Below are 26,188 nucleotides of genomic sequence, written 5' to 3'. Positions count from 1 at the left end.
CAGCCTCCTCGGACAAAAGGGGCTGCGTGTCCCGCTGCCTCCCGGGGGGACGGGCCGCCCCCCCCCCGGGGCCGCGGTGCCTCTAGGGGGAGAGAGCGGCCCGGGCCGGGAGAACAAAGGGTCCGGAGAGGGGCCGCGCCGGGCCGCCGCCGGGCCCCGGGCTCTGCGGGAGGAGCCAGCGGCGGAGGGGGATTTTTTTTTTTTTTTTTTTTTTTTCCCCTCAATTAAGCCAATTGAATGGCGCTGAATAGCCGGTGCGAGTGCGCGGTAATTCCCTGAGCGCCGCGATTAACCCGGGCAGCCCCGGCCGAGCCAGGCTCCTCGCTGCCCGCCGGGCCGGGGGAAGGGGCTGGCTGGCGGGGCCGGAGCGGGCTCCGCTCCCCTCCCCGGGGGGCTCGTCCCACCGTGCTCTTCCCCAGGGACACCCCCCCCCCCGGCCCTGCGCCACGGCAGCCTCCCTGGGGAGAGAGGGATGGGGGGGGGGGAGCGCTCCCGAGGTCCCGCTCGCCCTTTGGGGAGCGAGCAGGGCCGGCTGCCTGCCCCTGCCCCGACCCCAGCCCCTCCGCCTGCCCCTGCCCCGACCCCAGCCCCAGCCCCTGCCCCCCGGGGAGGGGCCAGATGCACCGCGCCCGCGGGAGCCCGAAAGGTGACCACGGCGGGGCGGGGGGAGGAGGAGGAGGAGGAGGAGGAGGGAGAGAAGCAGGAGGAGGGGGGAAAGAAGGGAACTGATTTTTCTTAGGAAATCGCTGCAAGACATCCGTTTTTAAGCTGCGACTCCCCTTCGCTCGCTCTGCCACCGCACTCGCAGGAAAGCTGCTTCTGAGCTTTTAGTCCCAGGGGAAAGGAGGAGAGAAAGAGAAATTCGCTCTTCAAAACTTTCCAGGCTTTTCCCATTTTCGTCAGGGAAAAAAAAAGAAATAAAAAACCAAAACCCAACCCAAGCTTTTGACGAAGCCCGTTCGGAGGGTCAGCTCCGGTCGGCCCCGGGGGGGTGCAGGGAGGGGAGGGACCGAACGGAGCGCCGGTGCTGCGGGACCGGCCGCCGGGACGGGGGAGCGGGGCCAGCGGCTCCGCAGGCTCCCGTCCCCCGGCCAAGAGCCGCCACCAGCCCCCGGGGGCTGTATCTAGCCTAGATAGTTAGTCACCTTCTTACTGAAACGCTCTGGATCTTCCTGCTAGTAAAGGAACGAAGTATGTATTAGTATCTTCGCCGTTTGCACAGGTTATGGGTGTTTTATCAGCTCGTCGTGCCCCAAGTTTGCGCAATACATCTGTCATTTTCGAGGATATTTTAGTGTCTTCACATTAAAGACAGGCTAGATACAAATGAATAAAATATAGCAGGCTGTGGGAGGTTTGGGGTCTAATTCACAAAGGGAGTATTCAGAATTCTTTACAGGTGCTTCTGTGTTCAGCAAGCTTTCAGCCATTGATTTACTGACCTAAAAAAAAAACACCATCAAACTCCATTCCAACAAGTGAAAGAAGAAATTATGATCACAGGAACACACTTAAAAAAAAAAAAAAAAAAAAAAAAGAAAGATAAGGAAGAAGAAAGAAAGAAAAAGAAATCTTTTTGAAGTTCCAGCATCCTTCTAAGCTATTTTCCACTTGTCAGGCTCTATCCACATCTAAAACCCATCATCCCCGTGCAAACGGAGTCTTGTTTAAGTAGAGAAAAAAAAAAAGAAAGAGTCAGTCCAATTCGTGTTGCAGATGAATATTTGCTGCAATTTACAAAATAATTCCAGTCTCGACTCTGCCTAAGTTTACGGGTCCCTGTTTTCCCACCACCTCTGGGTGTAGATTTATTTACACAAAGTATTCTACACAAATTGCCAGCAACAGATCCCCTCAGAGGACAATATTGTGCATTTCTAGTGCATTTCTGAGAAGGAAATGAGAAGTTCCATTAAAAATAAAAGAAAAATTATCACGCTTTTAAACGGTTTCCCTTTAAAAGGTACAAAGTCGCAGGCTTTGCAATAATTTGCTACTTTGTGAAATTTTACATCAACGGGCAACCTGGTCTGATTTCCAAGATCAATGGCACTTATCGTATAAATTAGTCGATTATTGGTTTAGTAAATAGGTAAGTAGATAAATAGTTTAAGCAAAGAAGCCACAGGTTCCTCGAGGAAGATCTCTTAAGCTTCAGTTGCAGTCTCTAACCAAAAATTAAAAGACCAAAAAATAGGAGGTCAATTATTTTGAAAACGAATTTTAAAAAACACAGATAAAGACGGTTTATTTAGGAAGTCAGGGAGCAGTAAGACTTTCTCAGGCTGTGCTCCCATCCAGGACAGATGCCGCTGGTTAGGTTTAGAGGTCCTTTGAATCTGAACATCTGCCCTGCACAGGGAGACAGCGGAAGGACAATTAAAATCTAATCCCTTCGAAAAGGAGACTTTTTAAACGGGCAAGACGCATATTTTTACGTATGTTTTAAAGCTCAACTGTTACTCGCGAGAATACTACATACACCTTTCATCAACCTTCACCACTGGGACTGCTACTGATTTCTGCACTATTTCCAAATTATTCAGCAATTAGTTAAACCAATAATAGCTGGCAATTTTGTTCCCGAGGTGCGTTTGCCACTCAGAGATGCGCCTTCTCCCCCTGCCATTTTCAGTGCAAACCACTCAATTTTGTCGCTGCTGTTACTCTGTCTTTAGGCGCAAAACACCCGCAGCCTCATACTCCCGGCGCGGCCGCCTCCCCTCGCCCCCGAAGCCCTCGGTGCTGGCAGAACAGCAGTCCAGCCCGAGACACTCACCGCCACGGCCCTTCCCCTCGGTCTCCTTCCCCCCCCTTCCCGTCCCCCCCCTCCCTGCAGGCGGAACGGCAGGAGCAGAGCGCAGCCCGGAGCTGCCAGCCCGGGGCAGCCGGGGCGCGCAGAGGTGCGGCTGCAAACAAACCGCAGCAAACTTGGCCTTCACCTAACGCCCTCTCCGGGGAGAAAATAAATAAATAAATAAATAAATAAATAAATAAATAAATGTTAAAGGTAAACCTACGCCCTATGGGACATGTCTGAACTTCGCGGATTAAAAAAGAAAAGATGCTCGAAGCAGCGGAGAAGTGCAGACAATGCTGAAGCAGCGCAAGGAAAGAGGCAAACGAGTTTCATCTCCAGGGTCTAACGGGACAGCTGAGCGCACAGCTTTGGGAAACTCGGGTCTGAAGTAAACCCCACCTCCGCCTTGAATTCTTCTAATAAAATCAAGATCTAAGAATTTTCTTTTGTGCACTTTTTCCTGTTGCATACAAGGAGCAGTACTGGCAGACCCAGTGATCACAGCCGCTCTGGTGGGCAGTTACATGGAGGAAGAAGAGCGAGGGGATGGGGGGAAGCAGGGATGGGGGAAGCAGGACACCGCTCGAATTCCTTTGCCTGCAAAATGACAGTGCTGCGGTGGTGGGGAGGTTAAACGAGGAAACACATCAGAAAGCACCTGGACGCAGAGAGCCCGAGGGACAGAGTTTCTGTAGGGACTGCAGGCTTGCGGCTGCTGCCAGGTTTGCACCCTTTCCCCTCGCTGCCCATCTCAGTGAAGAGCCAGGGGCTGCGACTCGGGGCAGCCAGGATTTATTTAGAAAGGGGATGCTGTGAGTTTCCCCGCTCTTCGCGTCACATCTGACGAACAAAACTCCAGCCGAACTTGTCACGGTATGAGCAGACTTGAGGCTGCCTGCAGACACCTGCTGCCTGCAGCCCCTGCCCGCGGTCTGCGCCCCCCCCCCCCCCCCAGCCCTGCACCCCCCCATCCACCTCCCGCAGCAGGTCCTTGGGAAATAGCCACTTTCTTACTTCCTCCCTCTTCCCTTCCAAAAGTCTGAGGTGCAAGAGCTCAGGACAAGGGCAGAATAATTCACCCATTGGCAGCCTTCGAGCGTAGCTACTAAAGAAAATTCACAGCTCTCTGAAGTGCTAACTTACAATCTCTGGTTTCCAGATTTTATTTCATGCTACACTCCCCCTTCTCCCCCTCCTTAACCAGATGACCTTGCTTCAAAACATTTTATTTCCAGTTGAAGTGAAAAATGCTAACATATTAGCTTCTGTAATTGCAGTTTGACAGCACTTGATCTCAATAATTATGCTGCAGCTAAACTATTATTAACGGTTTAAGCTAAAATAAACGGAAATCCCCCTTTGGAAGTGAACAGAAACAAACCATCTGAATTGTTCTGGGGGAAGGTGGGGGTCTCTTACCTGCGTTGTAGGCTGCCAGATCTGCCCCAGGCCCTGGGCTCTTCCTTTTCCTGGGTCTCCCCTTCTGGACAGTCCCCACGCCGTTGTAATAAGGCAGTCCCAAAGTATTGGCAGAGCCCGCTCCCAATGCCGGGCCCTTCCCAGCGGCTACATCCGAGTGATTGAAATGCACCTGGTACTCCCCCTGGATGAGAGTCTCGAAATGGAGGCGGCAGTACACCAGATTGTCCTTCATGCCAAAGTGATCGCCGGTGGTCAGCATCTTGTTGCAAGTGGTGCAAGTGAAGCAATTTAAGTGATATACCAAATCCCTGGCTCTCATGACCATCTCGGAGGCAGAAATCCCCAGGTGACATCTCGCGCATCTCTGCACCGAAAACCTCCTGCAAAACAGAACGGCCAGAGGAGACGGTGAGAGGCGCATCCCCCCCCCCCCCCCCCCCCCTTCGTCGGGTCCGCCCGGAGGGCGGCAGAGGGAGAGGGGCTGCGGGGCCCGGGCCGGCCGCCTTGGCCGGGGCAGCGGCACAAAGCCGGGACGTTTGCGGAACGGCTTCGCTCCCCGGGAGCCGCCCGACAGGGTTCCGAGCCCGGAGGGGGTTCCGTCCCGCTTCCCACCTCGCAGCGCAGCTCCCACCAGAAAAACGCACCGATCCCCGCCCCGCACACTTCCCCGGGGCCGGGGGGAGGCTCCGGGCCCCGGGCAGCAGGCACCGCCGCCGGGCCAGGAGCAGCCCCGCTGCCGGCTGGGCTGACAGCGTGCCCGGGGCTCGCCCCCATCCCCTCGCCCCTGCAAGGGACAGAGTGGGGGGGAAGGCAAGCCCTTCCCACGGGTGAGGGTGCCGCTCCGTGCCCTGCCCTGCGCGTCCAGGGCTGGAAACGAGCCTAGCTCGCCTTAGCCATTTCGTTCCCCTTCGCAGCCCGAGAAGGCTGGGCAGGGGACGCCTGCTTGAAGCCCCCCGTACCCGCAAGGAGGCTGGGGGGGAGGGGGAAGCGGTGCCCGGGCTGTGCCCCCCTCCCGAGAACACGGGGCCATCCCCACTACGAGTGTCCCTCTGCGGTGGGAGGTTTTAGGAGCCCACAGCCTGCCCCACGGGGACGGCGTGCCCACGGATCCCCTCCGCAGTCTCTTCGGGACGGGGTTCGCTCGGCGTGGGGGGCAGCGAGCAGGTTCCCCCCCCCTCCCAGGCTGGTGGCTGGGGGCAGGCTGTACCTGTAGTAATCCTCCTTGCAGTAAATGCTGCCGTCCTTGCTGAAGCAGGTGAGCTCGGACTCCAGGTTGAGTTTACATTCGCAGCACTTCAGGCAGCGCATGTGCCACTGTTTATCCACAGCCAGGAGGTAATAACGGTCGGAGATTTTCCCCCCGCAGCCGGCGCACAGGGCAGCCCTGTCACTGCTGATGGAAGGCATGGTCTGCTGGGGGAAAACAATTACAGACCGTTAGCGAGAGGGAGAAACTCTTGTGCGCTGCTGGGCTCCCCCCTCCCCCTGCCCGGCCGGGGCCGGGCTTCTCCTCTTCCTCGCAGGGGCTTGGCAGACGCGGAGCGGAGCAGAGGAGAGGAGAGCAGAGGGGGCTCCGAGCCCGGCCGCCCCGAGCCCGGCCGCCCCGACCTGCCTCCTGCGCCCGGGAACGCGGGTCCCCAGGGTCCCGCGGCATCCCACCTTCCCGGGAGGAGGCGGGGAGGAGGGAGAGGCAAGAAGAAAAACACCCTGGGTTTTAGGGAAGGCGTCCGGATGAGACCCAGGATTTTTTCTTTTTTTTTTTTTTTTCCCCCTGTGGATTTTCCAGTCCCAGAACAAGAAAAGATGCTGTTCAATAAACAGGCGCAATAATCACAGAGCAGGGCAAATCGCAGATAGTTAATTTTAAAATTTATTATTATGGATATACTGAGAGTGTCTGCATAGTTAATGCTCTGTGAGTGCGTGTATGCGGAGCGTGTCTGTGTGTGTATTTTCCTAGCTATAAAATTCCGAGTGAATTACGATCAAACCCCCTAGTAGTCACAGTGCTACAGACACAGCGCGCTCTGCAAGCTGGTTCCAAACAACACGTATCCAAATCTGCTGTGACCCAAAGCACTAAAGGGATCAGTAAATAAAACTGCGGAGGAGAGGAGCGTTACTAAATCCGAGGTGCAGAATGTTTTATCAGGAAAACGAAATAGTGGGAAACATTGTAGGAAAGAAAGCGGGGGGAAAAAACAACAGAACACTTTAGATTATGCCGGGATAAACTTGGAAGCAATAAAACTAAATGTAACCCCTATATAATTTAATAGTTTAGTGTCAAATCGCAATCCAATCGAAACCCTGCAAAAAACAAATACATACATATTCTGTCAACCTCTACCAAAAAAGAAAGAGAGAAAAATATCAGAAACCGTTTAAGCACGCTTATTTATTTTAGCCGGCACCTTAAAACAGTATTCAAGAGAGGGGGCTCAGAGTGGAGCAGTGTTTATGGCAGACCTTGCAATGCGCTGCTGTCCATTTCGTTCCAAACTTACTATTATCCGCTTTGCACAAAAGCACACCGCAGATTTGTTCTTGTGCAAGAGAACCCGAGACATTTTTTTACAGATGTGACAAACACGCAGCTTGTTTTGATTCGGGGCGGGGGGGGGGGGGGGGGAGAAGTTGTTTGTTTACCTTTACCTCCTCTAGAGCCTTAAGTCCTTGCGCAAAGCAAAAAGAAAAGACAACTAATAGGGAAGAATCGAAAAAAAAAATGAAGCTTTTTTTCCCAGCATATGCTAGACTGATTACTTTCATCCTGTACTTGCAGAGCTCACAAAACCCCATCGCTATGAGCACTACTGTTTGCACTACACCATTCCCACTATCAGAACTGCATATAAATAAAATTATGGCACTACATTGGTATGTTAGCCACACAAGTCCACTGATAGCTTATTTCTTTAAGGCATTAACTGAACTCTGATTAGGGATCGTTTTATAACCAAAGTAGTTTCTTGTAAATCCACTTTAAATGAAATATGATTTTTCTGGTTTGCTTTTCCGGTGACAAAAATATTCTGAGATCCAGAAATGGTATTTAAGGATCCAGTATCCTACCCCACTATTTGTTACATACACGTGTGTATGCATATACGTTATATATAGATATATAAATGTATCATGCCACAATATTTATTCCAGGAGAGATCATTTTATATTTTTTAACTGTATGGAGAAATAGTAACTTTTCTAAAGAAAACAAAAACCGCTTAGATTAGAAATCACGTTCCACCCTTATAGTATAAAGGCTGTTTTTCAGCCAGTATTTCAGTATTAAATACTCTCACCGTCACCTTTAAGTAAATTTCTACATAGCATTAAAAGAAATAACACATACTGATGAAGTTTAAAAAACCGAGAACAGATATCTTTCTTGCATATGCCCGTATCAGCTTACGAGACAGCATTTAACTGAAGTATGGGATCATTTCACTTCAGAATTATCATTTCTTAACAAAAAAGTAGTATACATAAAACGTTGAATCAGTTAACATACTTCACAAATCTCTTCCACTTTGCTAGCTTAACGCCTATTAAAAGGATGCATCTTTTTATTATCTAAATGTATTAATATACAAGTACTATGCATCAGCAGACATAAGATAAAAAAGTGGTAAAGTTATAAAAAATTGCACCCATCCGTCTCCCTGAAACATATCTTCTAGATCTGTTTGCCAAGTTCGCAAACCCAGTGTTCATATATATTAAAATTATTTTTTAAAATAATAATTTAAAGGCACTCGAATTTGGTTGTTTGTTTTGTTTTTGTTTTTTTAAAATAAATGCTATAAAGGCTACCTCAGCGTAGACATCCTACCTGAAAAATAACACAGAACTGGATTCTTTGATGTTTGCGTTTCCATTCTGCAGACAAAAAATGCGCTGTGCCAAAATGTTATCTGTATAAAAGCATACTTTGCCTCTTCCTAAAAACTTTGGAAGGCCGGACAGGCTGGGGGAAGGGAAGGAGTTCTTGGACGCTACCAAAAGGCTGGTCTCTCTTTCTGTTTTCTCGCAAGAGCAGTACCGTTCGTTTCACCCAAGCGTTACTATTACTATGCATATTATTAATTATTAACAGTTTCATGCCTTTCCCCACGGTTTTATTTAATCTTTCGGGGTGCCTTTATGCTTAATTTTCTTCTGATTTAGGATTTTGCGTACGTTTCCCCCCGATCTGTTATTTTAAGGGAAAAGCTGTATCTTTGAGGGGTTTATTATGTTTAGGGGGTTGAATGACTCTCCCATTCCTTCGCCTCCTACCGTTTCGGTCTCTCCCCTGTCTATAGCCGAGCTGATGGCCGGTGCTTCGCTTTTGGTTCTCCGATCCATCTCGTCGATGACCCCGTGCATCTCCGAGCCGGACAGACTGTGGAAAAGCATCGCTGAGGAAGCGGAGGAGGAGGCCCCGAGTTGCTGCTGCTGCTGCTGCTGCTGACAGTTGTCGGGGTCCCTGCAGGAGCCCAGAACTTGCATTAACCGGAGCCCTCCCCCATGCATCTAGCACGGCCGCCCCGTCTCTCCTCGGGCTCCGGGCTTTTCACCCCGGCAAAGATCTCCGGAGCGCAGCGCAGGCACTGATCCGAGGTTTCAAGGGGATGGGGTGCAGAAAAGGCGGGCGGAGGGGATGAGGGAGAGGGGATAACTGGTGGTGTAAGCTTCGGGGCTTGGATCTAGTCTGTTGCGCGGCCCCGGCACATCCCTCTAGGAGGCTTCTTCAGTGCAGGGCTCATTGCCCCAGGTGCAGTCCCAGGCTTTATGCTCTGGCCCAGCTGGCAGAAGGCTGGGCAGGTTTACGGTTGGGAGGGATTAATAAATAATAGAAGTATAAAAAATTAAACCATCTTCGGTGAGAAATAAATATTAAAAAAAATTAAAAAGGCAATAACGACAAGCCCCCTACATCGTACTGTGCGAAACTGAGAGGAGGAAAGCAAGGGAGAGGGAGGCTGCAGCAGGCGGAGAGCAGGCTGGTGCTGCGGGGAGGATGGGGCGGGTGCCCACCGTACGCACTCACAGTCCAGAGGGCTGGCAGCGGCGGCAGCTCAGGGGCAAAGTTTGCTCCTTCCCCCGCTCCTCCCCCAGCCCGCCGGAGCTCATTGGGAAAAAGAAAAAAAGCCAGGGGGAAGGAGGAAGAGTTGGATGGGCACCAGATGGGACGGGCACGCGGCGGCCCCCCTCTCTCCTTAAAGCGGCGCGGCCCGCGGGGCCCGGGGCGGCTGCTGGCAAGGCGGCCGCGCCGCGGGGGGGGGGCCGGGGCCGGGGGAGGGGAAGGGGGGGGGCGGCGGCGGGCGGGAGCGCAGCGGCGGAGCCGGAGCCGCCGCCCGCCGCGGTGCCTGCGAGCGGCGCGTCTGCAGCCCGGGCGCCGCGCGAGGCTCCGCGCCTTTTCTACAGCCCCTCTGACATCATGTCCTGCCCCGCCGCCATTGGCTGCCGCCGCTCCCGGGCCCGCCGGCATGTGCTCGGGGCTGGGAGGCGCGGCGGGGCGCGGGGGCCGCGGACCGCACTGCCCGCTCGTCCCCGCGGCCGCCGCGCCCGGCCCCTGCGCCCCGGCCCCGGCCCCGGCCCCCGCCTCTGCGCCCCGGCCCCGGGCGCTCCGTGGCCTCGGGAGTGCCCGAGGCGGCCGCTGAAGGGCGGATCGGCATCGGCATCGGCACCGGCACCGGCACCGAGCAGCCGCTCGGACGAAGGTTTGGGCTTGCCCGCCTGCTGACAGCCAGCGACGTGTCTCGCCTTGGAGCAACGACGAAGCTGTCGGGGAGAGTGCCTCCAGCGCGGGAGAGGAGCAGGGGGTCAAAAGTTTGTTTACGCTCCGAGATCATGATACCCCAAACGTGTATTACTAATCGAAGGCGCCCAGCAACGCTCATGATGAAAAATATTCACCCTTAGAATTTAGCAATTCGTGCCATTAAAGCTGGTGAAGCCTTCCACTGACTGAGGCCTCTCGCTTCTCTTACTTCCGAGTGGACTGTAAGAAAGCCAGGCCAGGAAGGTCTCTGAACTTGAGGAGAAGCTTCAGGAAGTCTCCAGAAAAGCAAAGAGTACACAGGGAAGCTGCTCGTGATGTCTAAATACTTATCCAGAAGGCAGGTAGTAAGGAAGGAGTCATTAGTATTGAAGATGTCAAATATCACACTTCTAATTATATTAGAAAAGGTAGCACAATGGAAAGCAAATCTGAATGCACGTCTGAGATCATGAGACTCGCTGCTTAATCTGTGACTGCAAACTATTACATCACTTAGCGTCTTACCCTTAGGTGTTGTTTTCTGACATAGTGATTTGCCTCTTACAGGTGGAGTGCAGTTAAGGCTATCTTTGCCAAAATCAGAATTACTCCGTTTACAGTCAAACTTCGCTGGTTTTGTGTGTTCCGTTCTTACAATAATCTAGGCTTTTCATCATCTTTCTGTTGGGATTGCTCTGAGTAGTTAAGTACATTTACATGTCACGGAGGAGAACAAAGTGTCTCTTGTAGAAATGCATATGAAATAGCCACAAGACCCCTCAAGAAACCATACGGAACACAAGCTCATTTGGCATCAGTGAGAACTATCCAAAGACTGTCCTAAAATCAGACCTTCGAAACAATGGAAGTTCATGTTTTAATTCAGATTAGAATTCTGCAATAGAATTAGTGGAGCTGTATAGTATTTATCTTGTAAAATAATCTTTCCCTTCCTCCCTTAACTTGCAAGACATTTCAAATACCATCTGTGCTGGGGAATTTGCCTCCAATAACAGAGATGTGGAGTATCGCTCACTGGACTCCACGTACACCATTGTGGAACACTGTTGCGTTGTACTTAAGCAATTTGCTGTATATATCCTTACCTACCGCTGCATACTGTACTATCCTTAGATGTTTTAATACCAGTTTAATTCCCTATCACATAATTGATTACATACATTTTGCAGTTAAGAAAGGTCACGGATGCTTACGCTCTGACATTGATAATTATCAAGAAGATTTTAGATATTTAACAGAATTAAAATACAATATTTTATGTACTAGTATTGCCTAAGTGGTTGGAACCAATAATACCAATAGCACGTTAAAAAGGTATGGCATGACCTCCAGTTCACAGGTTATCTCTGATTATCTTCTTAATGGATATACAAACACAAGAAGACATCCAACCCTTGCTACCAAAACACAAGGAGAGTAACAGAATGTAAACACAAAGCTGCTAATGTACACAGACACATGAATGACATTTACATTGTTCAGAATAAAATCCAGGATAGTCTTGAATAATGAGCAACAGAAAAATTGCTATAGCAAAATAATCTTTAGAATCAAACGCGGACTCATTTGAAATGAGAGGTTTTTCATTAAAAAAATGGTGCAGCTAATAATAAAGTCTTTTAACCTGTATTTTGTTATAGGTGACAGGTGAACAAATCACAGGTCTTGAGTTTCTCTACCCTGCCTCTCTTGGTAACGTCATCTCCAGTACCATCTGCTACCTACCAGACAAACAGACCAACCACATAATGAGGTACCAGCTTCCACCCAGCTACCGTGACTAAATCAGAACAAAAGATTCAACGCCTCCTTCAACAAAGGAACACAAGTCTAAGCTGTCTTTGCTAATTGCTGGGTTTCAGGTTGTCTGTTACAGATTTTAAGTGAGCTACAAACTTCCATCAAATACTTTTAGCTGTTGGATAAAGGTACTAAGAATAAAAGATAAATGGAAGCAAAAGGTAAGAGAGAAGAGAAGAAAGCTTAGAAAATAAGTAACTACTTATGGTAATTTAAAGGCTGTGGAATAATATAAACATGAAAGACCAGGGGGCAGAGTGATTGATATCTCATATGTTTTCGATGCCCCTACGGTTATTAGACTGCAATATATGGGAACATACAATAAACTATGAATTAAAATGTAATTGTAGCTTCAGGCATCTTCTTCATTGTCTGCTGTGGTGTTATGTCTTCATGCACCGTGATTGACAAGGTGTAATTAATCATCTTACTCAGTTGTAAATATGGGCACCCTTCACAGTAGGCATCAGGAAGTGTGTACCAGCAAAGGAAGCAATAGTTGACGCTGATATACCATTAAATCAAAATCAGAACGCTTATATGTTCAGAAATGTGTGTTTGGTGTGATGCTGTTATCGTTTATTTCTAAAATACTGTACCAACAGATTTACTTGATTTGCAAGTTAACTACAACATTAACTGGTTTTATTTATTTTGTCTCTTCTTCATTTTTATAGGCAATGATGTTGTTCTCCTAAAATGTGAGACAGTTTGCTTCTTGTCAGCAAGTGGAGCTCAGCTCAGCTCTTCATCTCCCTGAGTTGCCGGAGACAGGCTAGCATGCTTCAGACTCAGTTGCTCTATGGACCGACTTGAAACGATTTAGGGAAATTAATACTCCATTCATGTATCACTTTTTGCACTTCTTATATACCGAGTTAAACACTTCGGTTCATTTTAAAGTGAAAGAAAATAACGAAACGATCTTACTAAGAAACATTATTCAATTTAAAAATAGGACATTTCTTGTCACAAATGCTGTCCCCTAACTATAAATGAACATATTTTTAAAGAGTTTTTTTCAGTATATGTTTCTTTTTCTAAATGATTGCTATCCTTATCCAGTTAGTGCAAAAATGGTGTATGAGTCACAGGAAATTTAAGTGGTTTGTCTCAGGAAAATTTGGTGGTATGCATTTTTTTGACGCACACAGAGCTGCTGAATGAATAATTGGCAACCTATTTAATGTCCTTTGCTTTAAAGCTGTCTAGTACATTTGCTGTTTAAAAAAATGTCTTTCAAAGCTGTTAAATATGTAACAAAAAGAGGTTGCTATCACCATTCTGACATGAACAAAGCCATACAGTGAGCTGCCTGAGGTACTTCCAGCATGGTATTAATTACAAACACAATAATAAATGAAAATTTGCAAAGTTCTCAAATTCCATTTCTTTGCAATACCAGCTGATGAATGTTTTATAAAAGCATGCAGTAAAACTATCAGTCCAGGAATTAGCTATTAAATACCACCTAAGCCAAGCATTTTGGGGAGAGTATGGAATCTGTTGGATCTATAATTTCACGATTTACCCCTGATTGAGTAAGATCTCTAGCTGTCTCAGAAGCAAACTGAGCTTAAAACAGTAGCGCACTTTCAAGAAGATGATCGACTAAGAATGTGTTTTATTTTGATTTGAAAAACTGTCAATCATAGATAAAAAAAGACCAAATAATATTATTATATAATATTAGCTAATTGTATTTGTCTGGTAAACCAGGAATATGCAGGAAAGATAAATAAGACAGTTTAAAAGGAAAATATTCAGAATGTTTTGCCCAGATGTTGTGGTGAAATTGTTTGTCACTGGTACAGGCCATAGATTTCAGATAAAAATACAAGCATGTATCTATAGATGTGAGAGAGAAATAAGATGCCCGTGATCTTACATATTTCAGTTTATATAGCCACAGCTATTTAAACAATTCCAAAACTGCCTCTACGGGTGTCAAAGAGGGAGGGAAATCTTCGACCACATGATCTTCTCTCCAGAGTCCTGTTAAATCCACTGAACTTAAAACAGAACAAGAAGTGTGAAATATGGGTTTGAACATGTTATGTCAGAAATGTAAAGGTTGGAAGCCTTTTTAGTAACCGATATTAATATTGTATTAAATGTTATGAAAAGGTAGGTGTTGGAGAGAAGGGCTGGGCTCATGTGCAATTTTGTCAAGGTTTTTATCTGTGATTATGATTCCAGATGTATCTATTCCCTGAGGAGAAAAATGAAGTAAAGTTGGCATGTGACATGTGTTTTAAGGTGTTTGGCACAGTTTCCCAAAGTGATGACAAAATGTTCATTTTTATTACAGTGAATTGGTAAAGAAAATATGATTCTGAAGGTCAGTAGCTGTGTATTTAAGATAGCTTCAGAGTTTATTTTGGGGAATATAGGTTTTTGGTGGTGTGTTTAGATCTGATTGCCTGACTTGAGCATCTACCATAGTAAATAATTTAAATAGAATAATTTTTACAAAATACGAAGTGTTAATTACTAGAAATTCAGTAAATTTAATGCACAGAATATGGCAAAGATTGCAAAAATGTCTCTTTTTGCATCCAGTAGTGTAGCTGTTTCTTAATTTTTTAAATTTATTTACTACAGACTAATCTTTTTGCTCTACAGTTGGAGTTCAAATAAGTGTAATAAGATTCTTTGTAGGAACACTCTTTTTGTGTAAATGGACAGATTTTTTTTTTAAACAAAGTGGGGAAGGTATTTTTTTGGTGAAAACTATTTTGTCTAAGTGCACATTAAGAGTTTAGATAAGAAAGTTCCCTATGGCTACCCAGCTCCCCTTCTCTCTTCCCTCCAAACCCCTTCTGTGTGTAATAGTATCAGTAATTCCATGCTGACAGCAGGGCACCCAGGGCTACATTACCAGGCAAACACTCACTCATAAACATTTTACAAGTTCAATATCAACCAATCCTGGAGGTTTGGGAGGCTGCCCTGATTGGGTATATCATGGATTTGGTAAACACGGCTACATAACAAAAATAAGGTTTGTAGAGAAAGAGTCCGATAGTATTGCCTCCTTTGAATAATCAGAGGCTAAGAATATGATTAATTCCATATTTTATAAGTAAACTTCCACAGCTCTGTATCCATCTGCAAATATTCAGTGATGTGCTCAATACATTCCTTTCTGTTCTACAACCACATTTCTTTGTGAATTTAACCACATCAGAAAGCACTTCAGATTTCTAACACAAATATTAGATGCATTTAATGTAAGGAAGCTTCCTTTATTGGAGGTGATTGGGAACATTTTGTATTTTATAGGTATATTTAAGAGGTTAGCAGTAGGGGGGAATCGTCTGTGGAAAATCTGTCTACAGCTGAAATTTTTAGATGCAAAAGTGTTGCTGAAATGCCTAATACATTCACATTCTTTTGTTAAGTAGCTTACAGGACTATCCTCTTAGCTACCAGATACTTTTTTTTTTTTTTTTAAGTCAATTAACATTTCTCCTTTTTTTCTTATTTGTTATTTTCAGGAGTATATACTTGTTTTTATTTTTTTGTGTGTAATTAGAAGATTTTCATTCTCAAGGGCTTTACTTTTTTATCTACAGTTTTGTTGCTCTTTTCAGTAATGTTCTGCAACTTTATTTTATCTGTAGTGCATGCATGAGAGGCATACAGCCCCTCATTTGCTAGTAAACTATTGATAATGATTTACAAGTTTTCACAGATTAATCTTCCATGGGGTAATTTTTCTCCAATATAACATAGCTCCAATTAAAGAAATAATGCCAAAGGTTAAGGTATTTTATAATACAATTTAGAAAATAATTTCTGAAGTCCTCATATTTATATTTTAAATTTAGAATCCTATTTATACTTCAGTATAAGAAAAATAATATGGAAAGTTTGAAAATTAGAAGTCTGGTGTTTTCCAGACACCGAGATGTGCCTGCCTAATGAAGGCAGAAGACTTGCTCACTAAATTTATTTTAAAGCAGTGCTTTAAGATATTCATAAATTAAAATGGCAGTTTTCAATGAGATACTTATTACTATTTTATTTTATATTTGCAAGATACCTGACCGTTTAATATTTATCCTTTATTTCTCTGAGCTGATCTAATTGCACCTCTCTATTTTGCATTTATTTCTCTTTGCAAACACTACATTATTCACTCTCTCCTGTGCTTATTAAACAGTGCCACCTGCACCAAATGAAACAAAGCTTCTCCATCAATCTATCCCAGCTAAAGAACCCTGACTATATATTATAATTAATTGAAGCTCAATTGAACACTTGAGTCTGAACTAGATACAGTAACCTGAAAAAACATTAAAAAAATTAGGATGTACTTTAAAGAAATCTTTTAAATGAAAATGTTCACTCAAAACTGAGAACCTAACCTTGTACCAAGCACTCTTCATCATCTCTGCACAGTACCTCAAGTAGCAATTAGCAGGTCCTTTAATTAATTAACTATTCCCTGTACATCACAGGGATTTTTGTGGCACTAACGTCATCCTTCATAAGTGAATACCAAATCCAGTCAATATTTTGTCACTATAAACCCTTATCTGGACTACCTGAATGCCCACCGCATGTCTCTGAAAAATGATTTCAAAACACAGAACGCAGGTATGGAAACCAGATGCAAACTTTACAGTACTAGCCTAGGTAATTAGAATAGATAAAGCTAGAAATGGAGAAGTAGATGGCCAGGACACTTATATGTAAATATTTGCAATAAGAAGAAATCAGATAAGATACAAATTGAAATAGTAATGATGAAATCTTATAAATATAGTTAAGTAAAATTATTTTATAAAAAAAGCTGAATATATTTTCAACTTTGAAAGTGCTGTAGACTTTGCTCGCTGTGCTGCCTATCTTTAACACTGTCTGCTCTCAGACAAGAACAGATTAATTAAGTAGCAGGTCAGACACAATAAGGTGAAAGGGCATTTCCAACCAATCAGTGACATTTTGCCAATTTTATACTTTGCAAACTTTTTATATAAGTGTGGCTGATTATTTTCAATGTAATTCTCATTTGGAAAAATATTAAGTAATTTTAAGGGAATTAACATCTAAAAATGAGACACAAAATACATATTGCTGGTTTTAAGATTCACAAAAGGTGCAGTATGTAAATTTGTTTATATAAATATGTATAAGATATATGACTGTATGAGGCTATGTGTGTGTGTGAATGAACATATGTGTGTGTATCCATCTATCTATTTGTAGATTCAGACACAGACATATGTTATCATTTCTTAGAGGCAAATATCTGCAGAAATAATTCTTTGTGTTCAGTAGTTTTCTTTAATGTGTAGTAAGTTTATCTTAAGAGATTTCCATCTTCAGGAAAGATCTCGTGAATTTATGTAATGTGCAGCATAATGAAATCAAATAGAGTAAGCCTCATATGATTTTGCAAGAATTATAAATTAGCACTCTCTTTTGACATGTGTAATATTCTGAATTATGGAACAACTTTATAGATAATTTAAAAATAATAAATAATATGTATCATGGACTTGTAGAAATAGACACTGTAGAAATCTCAAGAAACAAGAAAGAATTATTACTGAAATAATTTGGGACTTTTGCCAAGTGATATTGTAATTAAAAAAGCCCAAACATTTAATTGGAACTACTCATGAGGAGTAATATTTATTCAATTACCACAAGATAGTAACCGCACCTCAGAAAGACTTTCTATTTTGTAAGAGTAACAGAAATTTCCATTTTCACCTCATGGATTCTCTTAAATCACTGTATTGAAAGTTCAGTTAAAAAAATTTTGGCATGAGTAAAATGTAAGGTAAAATGTAAAGGTCAATTGATAAGCTATGATTGTATCTCTGTTTTTGCTGTGTAACTCTGCTCTTATCAATAATTCACTATTCATGTTCTACAAAGACTGTCTTTACATTTTTTAATTAGCACTTACGATTTTACAAAGATAATTAAAAAAAGAGAAATATTAATCTCTGTACTTGGAGTCCTTATGTCATAATTTACTACACATTTTTTCCAATAAATTTGGGAAATGAATACTCTATTTTGATACATCAATCTCAAACAAAGGTGGACTCTGATGCAATTTTTCACTGTTCATTTCCCTGAATCTTTTGGGATATAAAGAATCGAGAACAAATACTTAACAGTCTGATCAATAATCATTGACCGTTTTGAGCCCCTCATACCCTAACAAGCACAGCTTGATCATGTATATTTGATCATTGCAAAATTTCAAAGCACCTTGATACAGCAGAGTACGTCTTTCTATGGTATCTTTTTGTTGTTTCATAAAGTACATATTTCCCATGATTTAGCTTTACCATTAATGGAAACTTATTGCACATATATTTGATGAATCTCAAGATCATGAATTTCAGTGTTATATATCCACAGTATTTCATATCAATGGCAAATATAAAACACTATCCTAACATTTTAGGATAGGAAACTCTGGATGTGCCTATGGATTCAATGGACCCCAGAGTGCAAATCTAAAAAGCCCTATCGTTATAAATCTTGCATTCCTGTTAAGTGTTGGCATGCACATTACACTGAGGTGTGTTAAGTTTATTTTAGTGGAAAAATTGTAGTAAAAACCTTTCCCTTGATATCCTTTTAAATATATGTTCACATATGTATAAAATAAAAAATGTGCAAGTTCACAGCTGTGTTAGCCCTCAGCCTTATTAATATAATGTAAAGAGATAAAGATCCAAGTAAAAAATATTTACAGTGAAAAATGTCTTTGCAGAACTTTATTATTGTTTGTAATTCCTTGTCCAATGTTTTTTATACAGGAATTTCAGATTATCGTTAAAATATAACATCAATGCTACATTTGTATAGCTGCCTTTTCTGCTTACAATCATAATGTTTATTCTAACTTTCTGGGCTTATTATTTTAGACAGATATCAGTTTAATTAGCTTAAGCTGTCATACTCTAATAAATACAGACGGGTTGCCTGGTTCGGGAGGAGGAAGGTGGCTGCAGATTTCAGAAGCAGAGACAGTTAATGCTTTGTACATTATCATGTAAACAGCAAAAGGACAAAAATAATTACCTGATAAACTTTCAATTTCTGACTCTCCTCTATATGCTTTCTGACCAATTTTTCTATAGCAAATCCATTCAAATTAGGCAAGTCCTCTAAATATCTGCAGCATCTGCTGGTTCAGACACCTTCCTTTATGCAGAGTACCATTTTCATATGATAATACATGTAATATGATATAGAATGACAGAATGCATGACAGTTGCCCATAATACATAGAAAGTCACTCAAAGGACAGAAGCGACATTTGGATAATTAGCATCCATTGGGCAGTCAATCATGCGAATAGAAAAAACTGAACAAAACCCACAATGGAGTTAGAAAACAAAAGGGACCCTAGCCAGTCTCAGGATTAACTGCTCTAAAGCGATCTAAATGCTTTTGTATCTAAAGAACTGAGGCTCCCAGGGCTGCCCTGTTCCCCTCTAGATACCCAGGGAACTAATTGTGGCGATCAAAGTTAAAGCATTCTCTCTTCTTTATAGACTGCTAAATACACAGAAAAATTATTTCTCCATTCCTGTTCATTAAACTATTTTAAAGTTAAAAAACTGATGCCATGTTCTTTTGCCAAGTGAAATGAGCTAGAGTATTGAGATTGTCCTGCTTTTATGGGAACACAACAGCCCGTTTAATTTAAAGTCTGCCTTTGTTTGATTAATATTATTTTGCTGTTGTCCAGTCTGCTATCTCTTTCTTTTTGGATAACGAAGGCAATTGTCATTAAAAACTCTTGTGTGAGAAAAACCTGAAACCAGCTAGGAATAATAATGATAATAACAAAGCCCATTAACAAAATTAAGCAGGAAAGGTCTCACAATTTCTTAGTAACTGTCACTTTATAAAATAAATAAAATATTTTTTCACTCAATATATGCAGCTCAGAATATTTCCTTTCCCCAGATTAGTTGGATGAGGGCAGCCTCCTTTAAAGCTCCATCTAACAAGAGAGAGAGAAAGAGAAGAGATACAGAGAGAGCCCCAGGATGTGGAAAGTCATGAAAATACCTACCCTGGAGACAGTATTCCCATAGGATCCTTTTCATACAAATTCCAACTTGCCTAATGCCCTTAATGAATGAAATAAGGACAGAATTCAGAAAGGCCCATGCTGATGGCTCCTGCTGGAAAGTGTGTGGTTTAAGGCATAGCTGCAGCAGTTCTGGGAGGGAATCGGCTCCGGTCCCCATCAGCCAAGCAGACAGGAATCACTGGGGCGAAATCTTCCCCCTCACACATTTGCAATTGACTTGAAATAACATCACGACACCTTTGGATAATTGACGCCTTCTTACCTTTCGTTGTCCTTTGTAATTAATATTTGTAGATCTAGAGGTTTCTCCCAGCCACAGATAACAGGAAGGTGGAAGGGGTGGGGAGAGAGAGAGAGTGCGTGTGTGTGTGTGCGTGAGTGTGTGCGTGAGTGTGTGCGAGAGAGAGAACAGAGAGAGAGGAAAAGCGAGAAGCACAGAGAGGCTTTGGTTGTGTGTCTCTGTTTGGGGAATGGTGTGTTGGTGTATTTGTGTGGATGTGTATTTGGGGCTTTGTAAACCTCTGGAGTCCTAAAGGCAAGATAGAAAGTGAAAAGTATGATGAGCTGGATCTCCCTTGTCAGTCGTTATAGAGTTTCAGCAGCAGTGACCTTCAACCCTTTTGCTCTGTGTCAGCCTCGACTTGAGCCCCCTTGCCCAGCTGCTGTGCCAGCGTCAAAATGCAGAGAAGGAAAAAGGGACAGCAGAGGTAAGGAGGCAGAGAGAGATTGAGATCAGAAGGGCTTTTCGCCCAGTCAAATGGGCCTCTGGTGACAAATCAATCACGGCCTGTTCAAACCAATGATGCTGCCAGTCTCCAGCTCGCCAACCCCTCCACAACCTCCCCCAGCTCTTCTGGCTCTCCTACATGACACTCAGCTGATGACTGGGGCTCCAGTCAGAGCAGGGCTGCTTTTTACAGGTTGATTTGGTCATTAGCATCAGTTCTTCTCTATCTCCCTCTTGCTCTGTTTTTACCTACCATCTATTTATTTATTAAATATTGAAAACTAATATTAGAAGAGGGATTGTGACACATAGAAACACTTGTAAATAAGTTTGTACACTGCCTTGTTAAAAGTACTCAGATTCATTTATTTGATTTTATACACTTAGGAAGAGCTACCTGTTTTAATGTAATTAGTAGATCTGATCAATATAATTAGGAACAAAGAAAGTAGGCCTTAGAAGATCCTCACTCCACCTCCTCCTTCCTTTTACGTATTTTACACTAGTAGAACTGGCTTCAGTAATTTTTTTCCACTACACCCATAGGACAGGAATTATTTTTGAATTATCTTTTTTTTTGGCAGACATTTGTTAAAATATGATTTTTAAGTCCTTTTTAAAGCAATGAGGCAGATCCTTAGCTGGAATAAATTTGCATTGCCACTGAAATTCTTGTATTTCGAGGAGCATATAGTGATAAAGTCCTAACTAAGCTAGAAAACCATACAAAAAATTGCTACTAAATCATAATAAATACTTCTGTCATGAATGGCTTTCATCTGAATATCTGAAAAATGTTTTAGGACAGTTAGAGAAACAGTAATAGAAGAAGAGTGCTTAAAAGTTTAGGAAGAACAAGGTACTCTCTTGCAGGTTTTGTGATCTTAGGAATTGCATTCTCTATTTCTTCCTCTCTTCTCTCCTTGCCCCCCCCCCCCCCCCCAATCCCTAATACAAAGCAGGGAAAAAAAGTCAAAATAAGGTCTTAAGAGGATATGTTGCTCTCTCTTAGTCCTCTCTAACATTAATCCATGGACTAAAATCCTCCTACAGACAAAAAAAAAAGAATATTGTACATTAAGAAAAAGGGAGAAGTCCCTCCTCGTCCTCTCTCATCTTTAGTGCCAACCTCTTAGTTTAGAAATGCCTCGTCTGTGTAGTCAAGGATGTCAGTGTACATTTTGACTAACAAATTTACATGTTGGCCATCTGAGAGCAACTGGGCAGTCTGACAGTGTGGTGGGAAGGAATGATGATGGAGATGTGTAGAACGGAGCCGAGCTCTCCCAGGCTCTGTAAAGAGAGCTTGGGCAAGATACAGCAGCATCAGAAATACAGCACAATATACTAAAAAATGTCTCCCCTATCTCCTTTCTAATATGACTGAACTCTGCGAAACTGAAGTGAAGTGCATTGCAGATAGCAGTGTGGGGTGTTGAACAGCCTGTAGCTGGAGAGTGCTTCCGTCTTTATCTTCAAAGCTGTCCTGTCAAATACAAGGTCTTTTAAACATCAGAGGGATAAAGTTTCTGATTCTGAAGGGTTCGTTTTCCTCTTGGTTTTCCTCAATCAGAAGTTAAGCCCATACGACCCCCACAGTAAGCTGGCTCCAGGATTGCTGCCCTGCTACTTGCCCCATGATTTGGGGATGCTTGTATAGAGCAATCTTGATTTGCTCACTGTTTGTTGAGTTCAGTTTTCTTCATGCTAGTTCTTTCTTCCATCTTATGTGTCTTGAGGCTTTTGCTGTGTGGCAGTGAATTGAATCTTATGAACATAAAGGAAAATTGTGGCTGGGACTTGGAGAATATTCATCTGTTGCAGAAAATGCTGAAGTCTGAACATGTGAGAATTGAACTAATGAGTTTTTTCCTCATTTCATTCCCTCAGTCTCTTTTTTAGCCATACCTTAATTGCAGTGTTTCCTGACAAAATAATCCTAGCTCCTAAAAAAATTTAAATGTGCACCTTCATTTCATTGCTCATACTTCCTTCTACCAACATAATACAAGAAATTAAGATGATTTACAAAATAATGTGCCTTTCTGTCATCTTATTGTCCATAAATAAGTACTAGACCTATATCTACTTGATTTCTAAAATGAAAATTCATTAAATTTCTGGAAACTTGAACTATCAGCTCCATGCATTTTAATTAGATTGTCTGTTTTTTCATTTATTACTAATACAGTCCTCTTAACTATGATTTATTTGTTAAACAAAGTGCCATAATCCGTCACTTATTCATCTTAATTTCAGCAAAATTAAAGTAGTCGCTGTTATATTACACCTAATTGCACTTGCAGTGAAAAGAACGGAGATGTTAATCAAAATAAATTGAAGATAAACAATAAAATCATTAAATCTTTGCTGCAGTAAGTGTAACTAATCAGTTTTGACTTGAAGCGACCGAACACAAATAATGAATCTGTCAGTGAAGACGCGCTCATTAAATACAGCCTAGTCCGCTAGGGTCCTGCAGGCAGCCTGTAACACACATCCCTGTGCAACCCTCTAGTGCCTGCCTGCTATTAGGGGAAAGAGAGGGAGAAAGAGGAAATTGTATACCATTTTCAGGACCAAATGTATCTGTATATTGCAGTTTGATTAAGTGAAGATGCAAATGCCACAGGTATACAGTAACTCCTGTAAACACGGTGTCAGGAACAGTAAAATACTATTTGTTTTATTCAGCGACCAGCAGGTCAGAGATTAGAAAAAGGGGGGAAAGGGAAATAAAACCCAGAAATTCAGAGATATGAAGCATTTGGTTTTAAAAGTATTAGAAGTATTAGTTTCATAGCAGATCAATGAAGTTGGTGTTGTGTTAAATAATATATGTTAAATAATAGACGTTAAATAGTATGTTCTGCACTAGTGCAAGATACTGATTATAGTCCTCTGCTATACCCACAGAGTAGGGACAATGCTTGGATTAGTAATAGAAGCTGTTCATATACTCACTGTCTTTATACCATTTACCACTTCTGAGCTTACTAGCTTATTACAAGGGATGAAATGGAACTCCAGTTTTTTCCAAATATGTTGTTACGCTGGCAAGGAGTCCTGTATCTGAGCAGCCTGGTGAGCAGAGCTAGAGCAATCAACACTTTCTACTTCAGCTTTTAAATTGTTTACTTAATTATTACAGTTTCCCCAATGGAGTACTTGTGAGTAATCATTGGTGAGCATGAATTTACATGGCAAGGAGCAATTTTTCTTAAAATAGTTTTGAGTGCTACCTTTTCGTCTGATACGAGACAGCAGCTAAGCACAGATTTAAAACACAAGCAGTGGATCCAATTCTGTGGTCCTTAGTTAGGTTTAGTTAGAGTGAACTACGTCATTATTTTCTTGAACAGCATTATCAGTTTCTAAACTGAAGATAATATTTTATATTTTTATGTTTTCCTCCCTGTGTTATATCAATCATTGTACTTATTTACAAATCTTACTGTCCTTTGTCTTAACCATTTACTAAACAATGTAATTCAGCTTAAAATGTTGATCAGCACAAAGGATGTCTGCCTTGCTTTTGGAATCATAACATGACCAATCAATGTTTTAAAATGCTAATGTTTTTTCTACTGTATTTTAAACAGTGGTCAGTCCAAATGATATAGTGATAGTTTAATGGTTAATATGTTCTAGCCCAAGCATATCAGAGAATTACACATATTTTTTAATTTACTTTTTATTATCTATGGATAAGAAACAGGCAAGATAACCCAGTGCCCTCTGAGCAGGAGGCTAATTTCAGCTCAGTTTTCTTCTTTCTTTCTCTTTCTTTGTGTATAGTTCATATTTGGGTCATACCAAAAGAAAATGATCACGGGACAAGGTTTCACAGCCTGAATTCAGGGTTGGATGACTACTAAGCAAGTTTTTTCCCCTCTGTTTTTCTCATGCTGGTGTGATTTGATTTCTGTTGATAATTAACCTTTTTTTTTTTTTTAATAAAAAAATCTAGCTGATGGACCTTATATTTAGTTTCTGTTCTGCATCTTTCCAGCATTTATAATGCTTAACTTGGGACTCAACATTTCTCAAGGCACTCATTGGGAATGATTTATAGGGCTTTGCTAGTTCAGTGGCAGGTGGGTAATTCTAGAAATTAAGTATTACCTGTTTTTTACTGATATAACTATAAGCACTTAACAGAAGTAGTAAATATTACTATTCTGAATTTATAGAAAAGGTAATAAAAATACAGACTGAAAAGTGGCTAGCAGGATAGGAACCAGGTAATGATAAAAAATTAACAAAAGGATGGACCTGATCCTTCATTAGTCAAAACCTCCTACTGACTTCAGTCAAAATCTACCTTGAATGAAAATAATATAGGGCTCTGGAGCTGTATAGTGGCCTGTGTAAAGTTAATCTGAGAATCTTATTCCAGTTGCTTTCAGCAGGTCTCTAAAAAAAATTCACCAATACAAGTGGCACTAATTGGACCCCATGTTGGGAGGCTTCGCAGAGGAGCTTACGATTGAATGGGCCTTGGAAACTGAACTCCCTCTCCTATCTAGATATGGCTCCTTGAGGTCACAGTTAAAGCACACCAGGGGGTCAATGTAGAAGAAGGTTGCTTTTTCTTTACTTGTGCTTTACCTTTTCTGTAGCTAGAATACTTCAATATTCAGGCTTCTCAATGTATCACTCTCTGCTTGCTCGATATTTTAACTATTTTAACCCTTTGTTTTGGTTTGGCTTTTTTTCTTTTCTTTTTTTTTTTTTTAAATGTAAAGCATTTTGGACTTTGTTCAAGTAAAACGTATTTTCAAAACATGGTTATGAACCTGAATGACATGCAGTATGTACATAGTGATTAAGAAAAGAGTGTGGACAGCCTGCAGAAAGGGAAAATTGAAGGAATTCTCTTTAGCCCCATTCTGAACAACAGTTGATGGTTAGGTATCTATGAAGACGTTTCAAGAAGACAAGGTGAGATTTCAGTTTGAATAGGAAGAGACAGGTTTGGAACAAATAAGTGGATCTGACAGTTGGCAACATAGGGATGATAGCTGAATCTGTGCTTGACAATGAGATTACACCAAAATAAGATTTGGTTGGAAGAGGGAGAAGGCAGCAAAAATGTAGCTCTGCTAAATACCTTCAGAAGTTGGAGATGTGATGTCAGGATGAAGGACAAGTGAAGAAATTATTAGAGATGCAACAGAAGAACCATGAGAGGACAGGCTCTGGGAAATCAAGAAGGACAAGATGTCAAAAACTAGAATTCAGTCAAGATTCTGAATGTTGAAATGTAAAGGAGGATGAAATGGGAATAGTAGTTCTCAGCTTTAACAGAGGAGTTTATACTGTATATAGATCAGACTAACTCTTAGGTATTCAGCTATTATAGTGAGTTTGTGTGCAAGTATGTAAAACAATTATAGATATATACCCCCCACAATGGACATACTTCCTTGTTTTTATGCATGTATGCATACACACCAATTTGATGGCTAACCACTGATTTCATACAGCAGCACAGTAACTATTACTTAAACTCTGACAGAAGGTAGGAAAGGAACTAAAATAGAAGAGATTCTTTAAACAGAAACATATTCAACTGTATCA

At 42.4% G+C, this 26,188-nt stretch overlaps 1 protein-coding gene across 6 annotated transcripts in view; it reads right to left on the bottom strand.

Annotated features, from left to right (window-relative positions):
• LHX2 (LIM homeobox 2) overlaps window positions 1-20,595 on the bottom strand; it is a 35,401-nt gene extending 14,806 nt beyond the window's left edge. The window contains exons 1-3 of one of the 6 annotated variants that reach the window (XM_030000830.2): window positions 20,141-20,595; window positions 5,430-5,635; window positions 4,220-4,602 (exon numbers count right to left, since the gene is read on the bottom strand). In XM_030000830.2, coding sequence (XP_029856690.1) covers window positions 4,220-4,602; window positions 5,430-5,629 — 583 coding nt within the window. In that variant the 5' untranslated portion in view covers window positions 5,630-5,635; window positions 20,141-20,595. Of the gene's footprint in view, window positions 1-4,219; window positions 4,603-5,429; window positions 5,636-8,057; window positions 8,483-8,503; window positions 9,502-20,140 lie in introns of those variants that run through there. The other 5 variants (XM_030000834.2, XM_030000828.2, XM_030000829.2 and 2 more) reach the window with 5 other exon arrangements.
• Window positions 20,596-26,188: the final 5,593 nt, after the last annotated feature.

Source organism: Aquila chrysaetos, chromosome 24, assembly GCF_900496995.4.
Source record: "Aquila chrysaetos chrysaetos chromosome 24, bAquChr1.4, whole genome shotgun sequence".
In the NCBI taxonomy this organism is placed as follows: domain Eukaryota; kingdom Metazoa; phylum Chordata; class Aves; order Accipitriformes; family Accipitridae; genus Aquila; species Aquila chrysaetos.
This window is presented reverse-complemented; position numbering and strand designations above follow the sequence as displayed.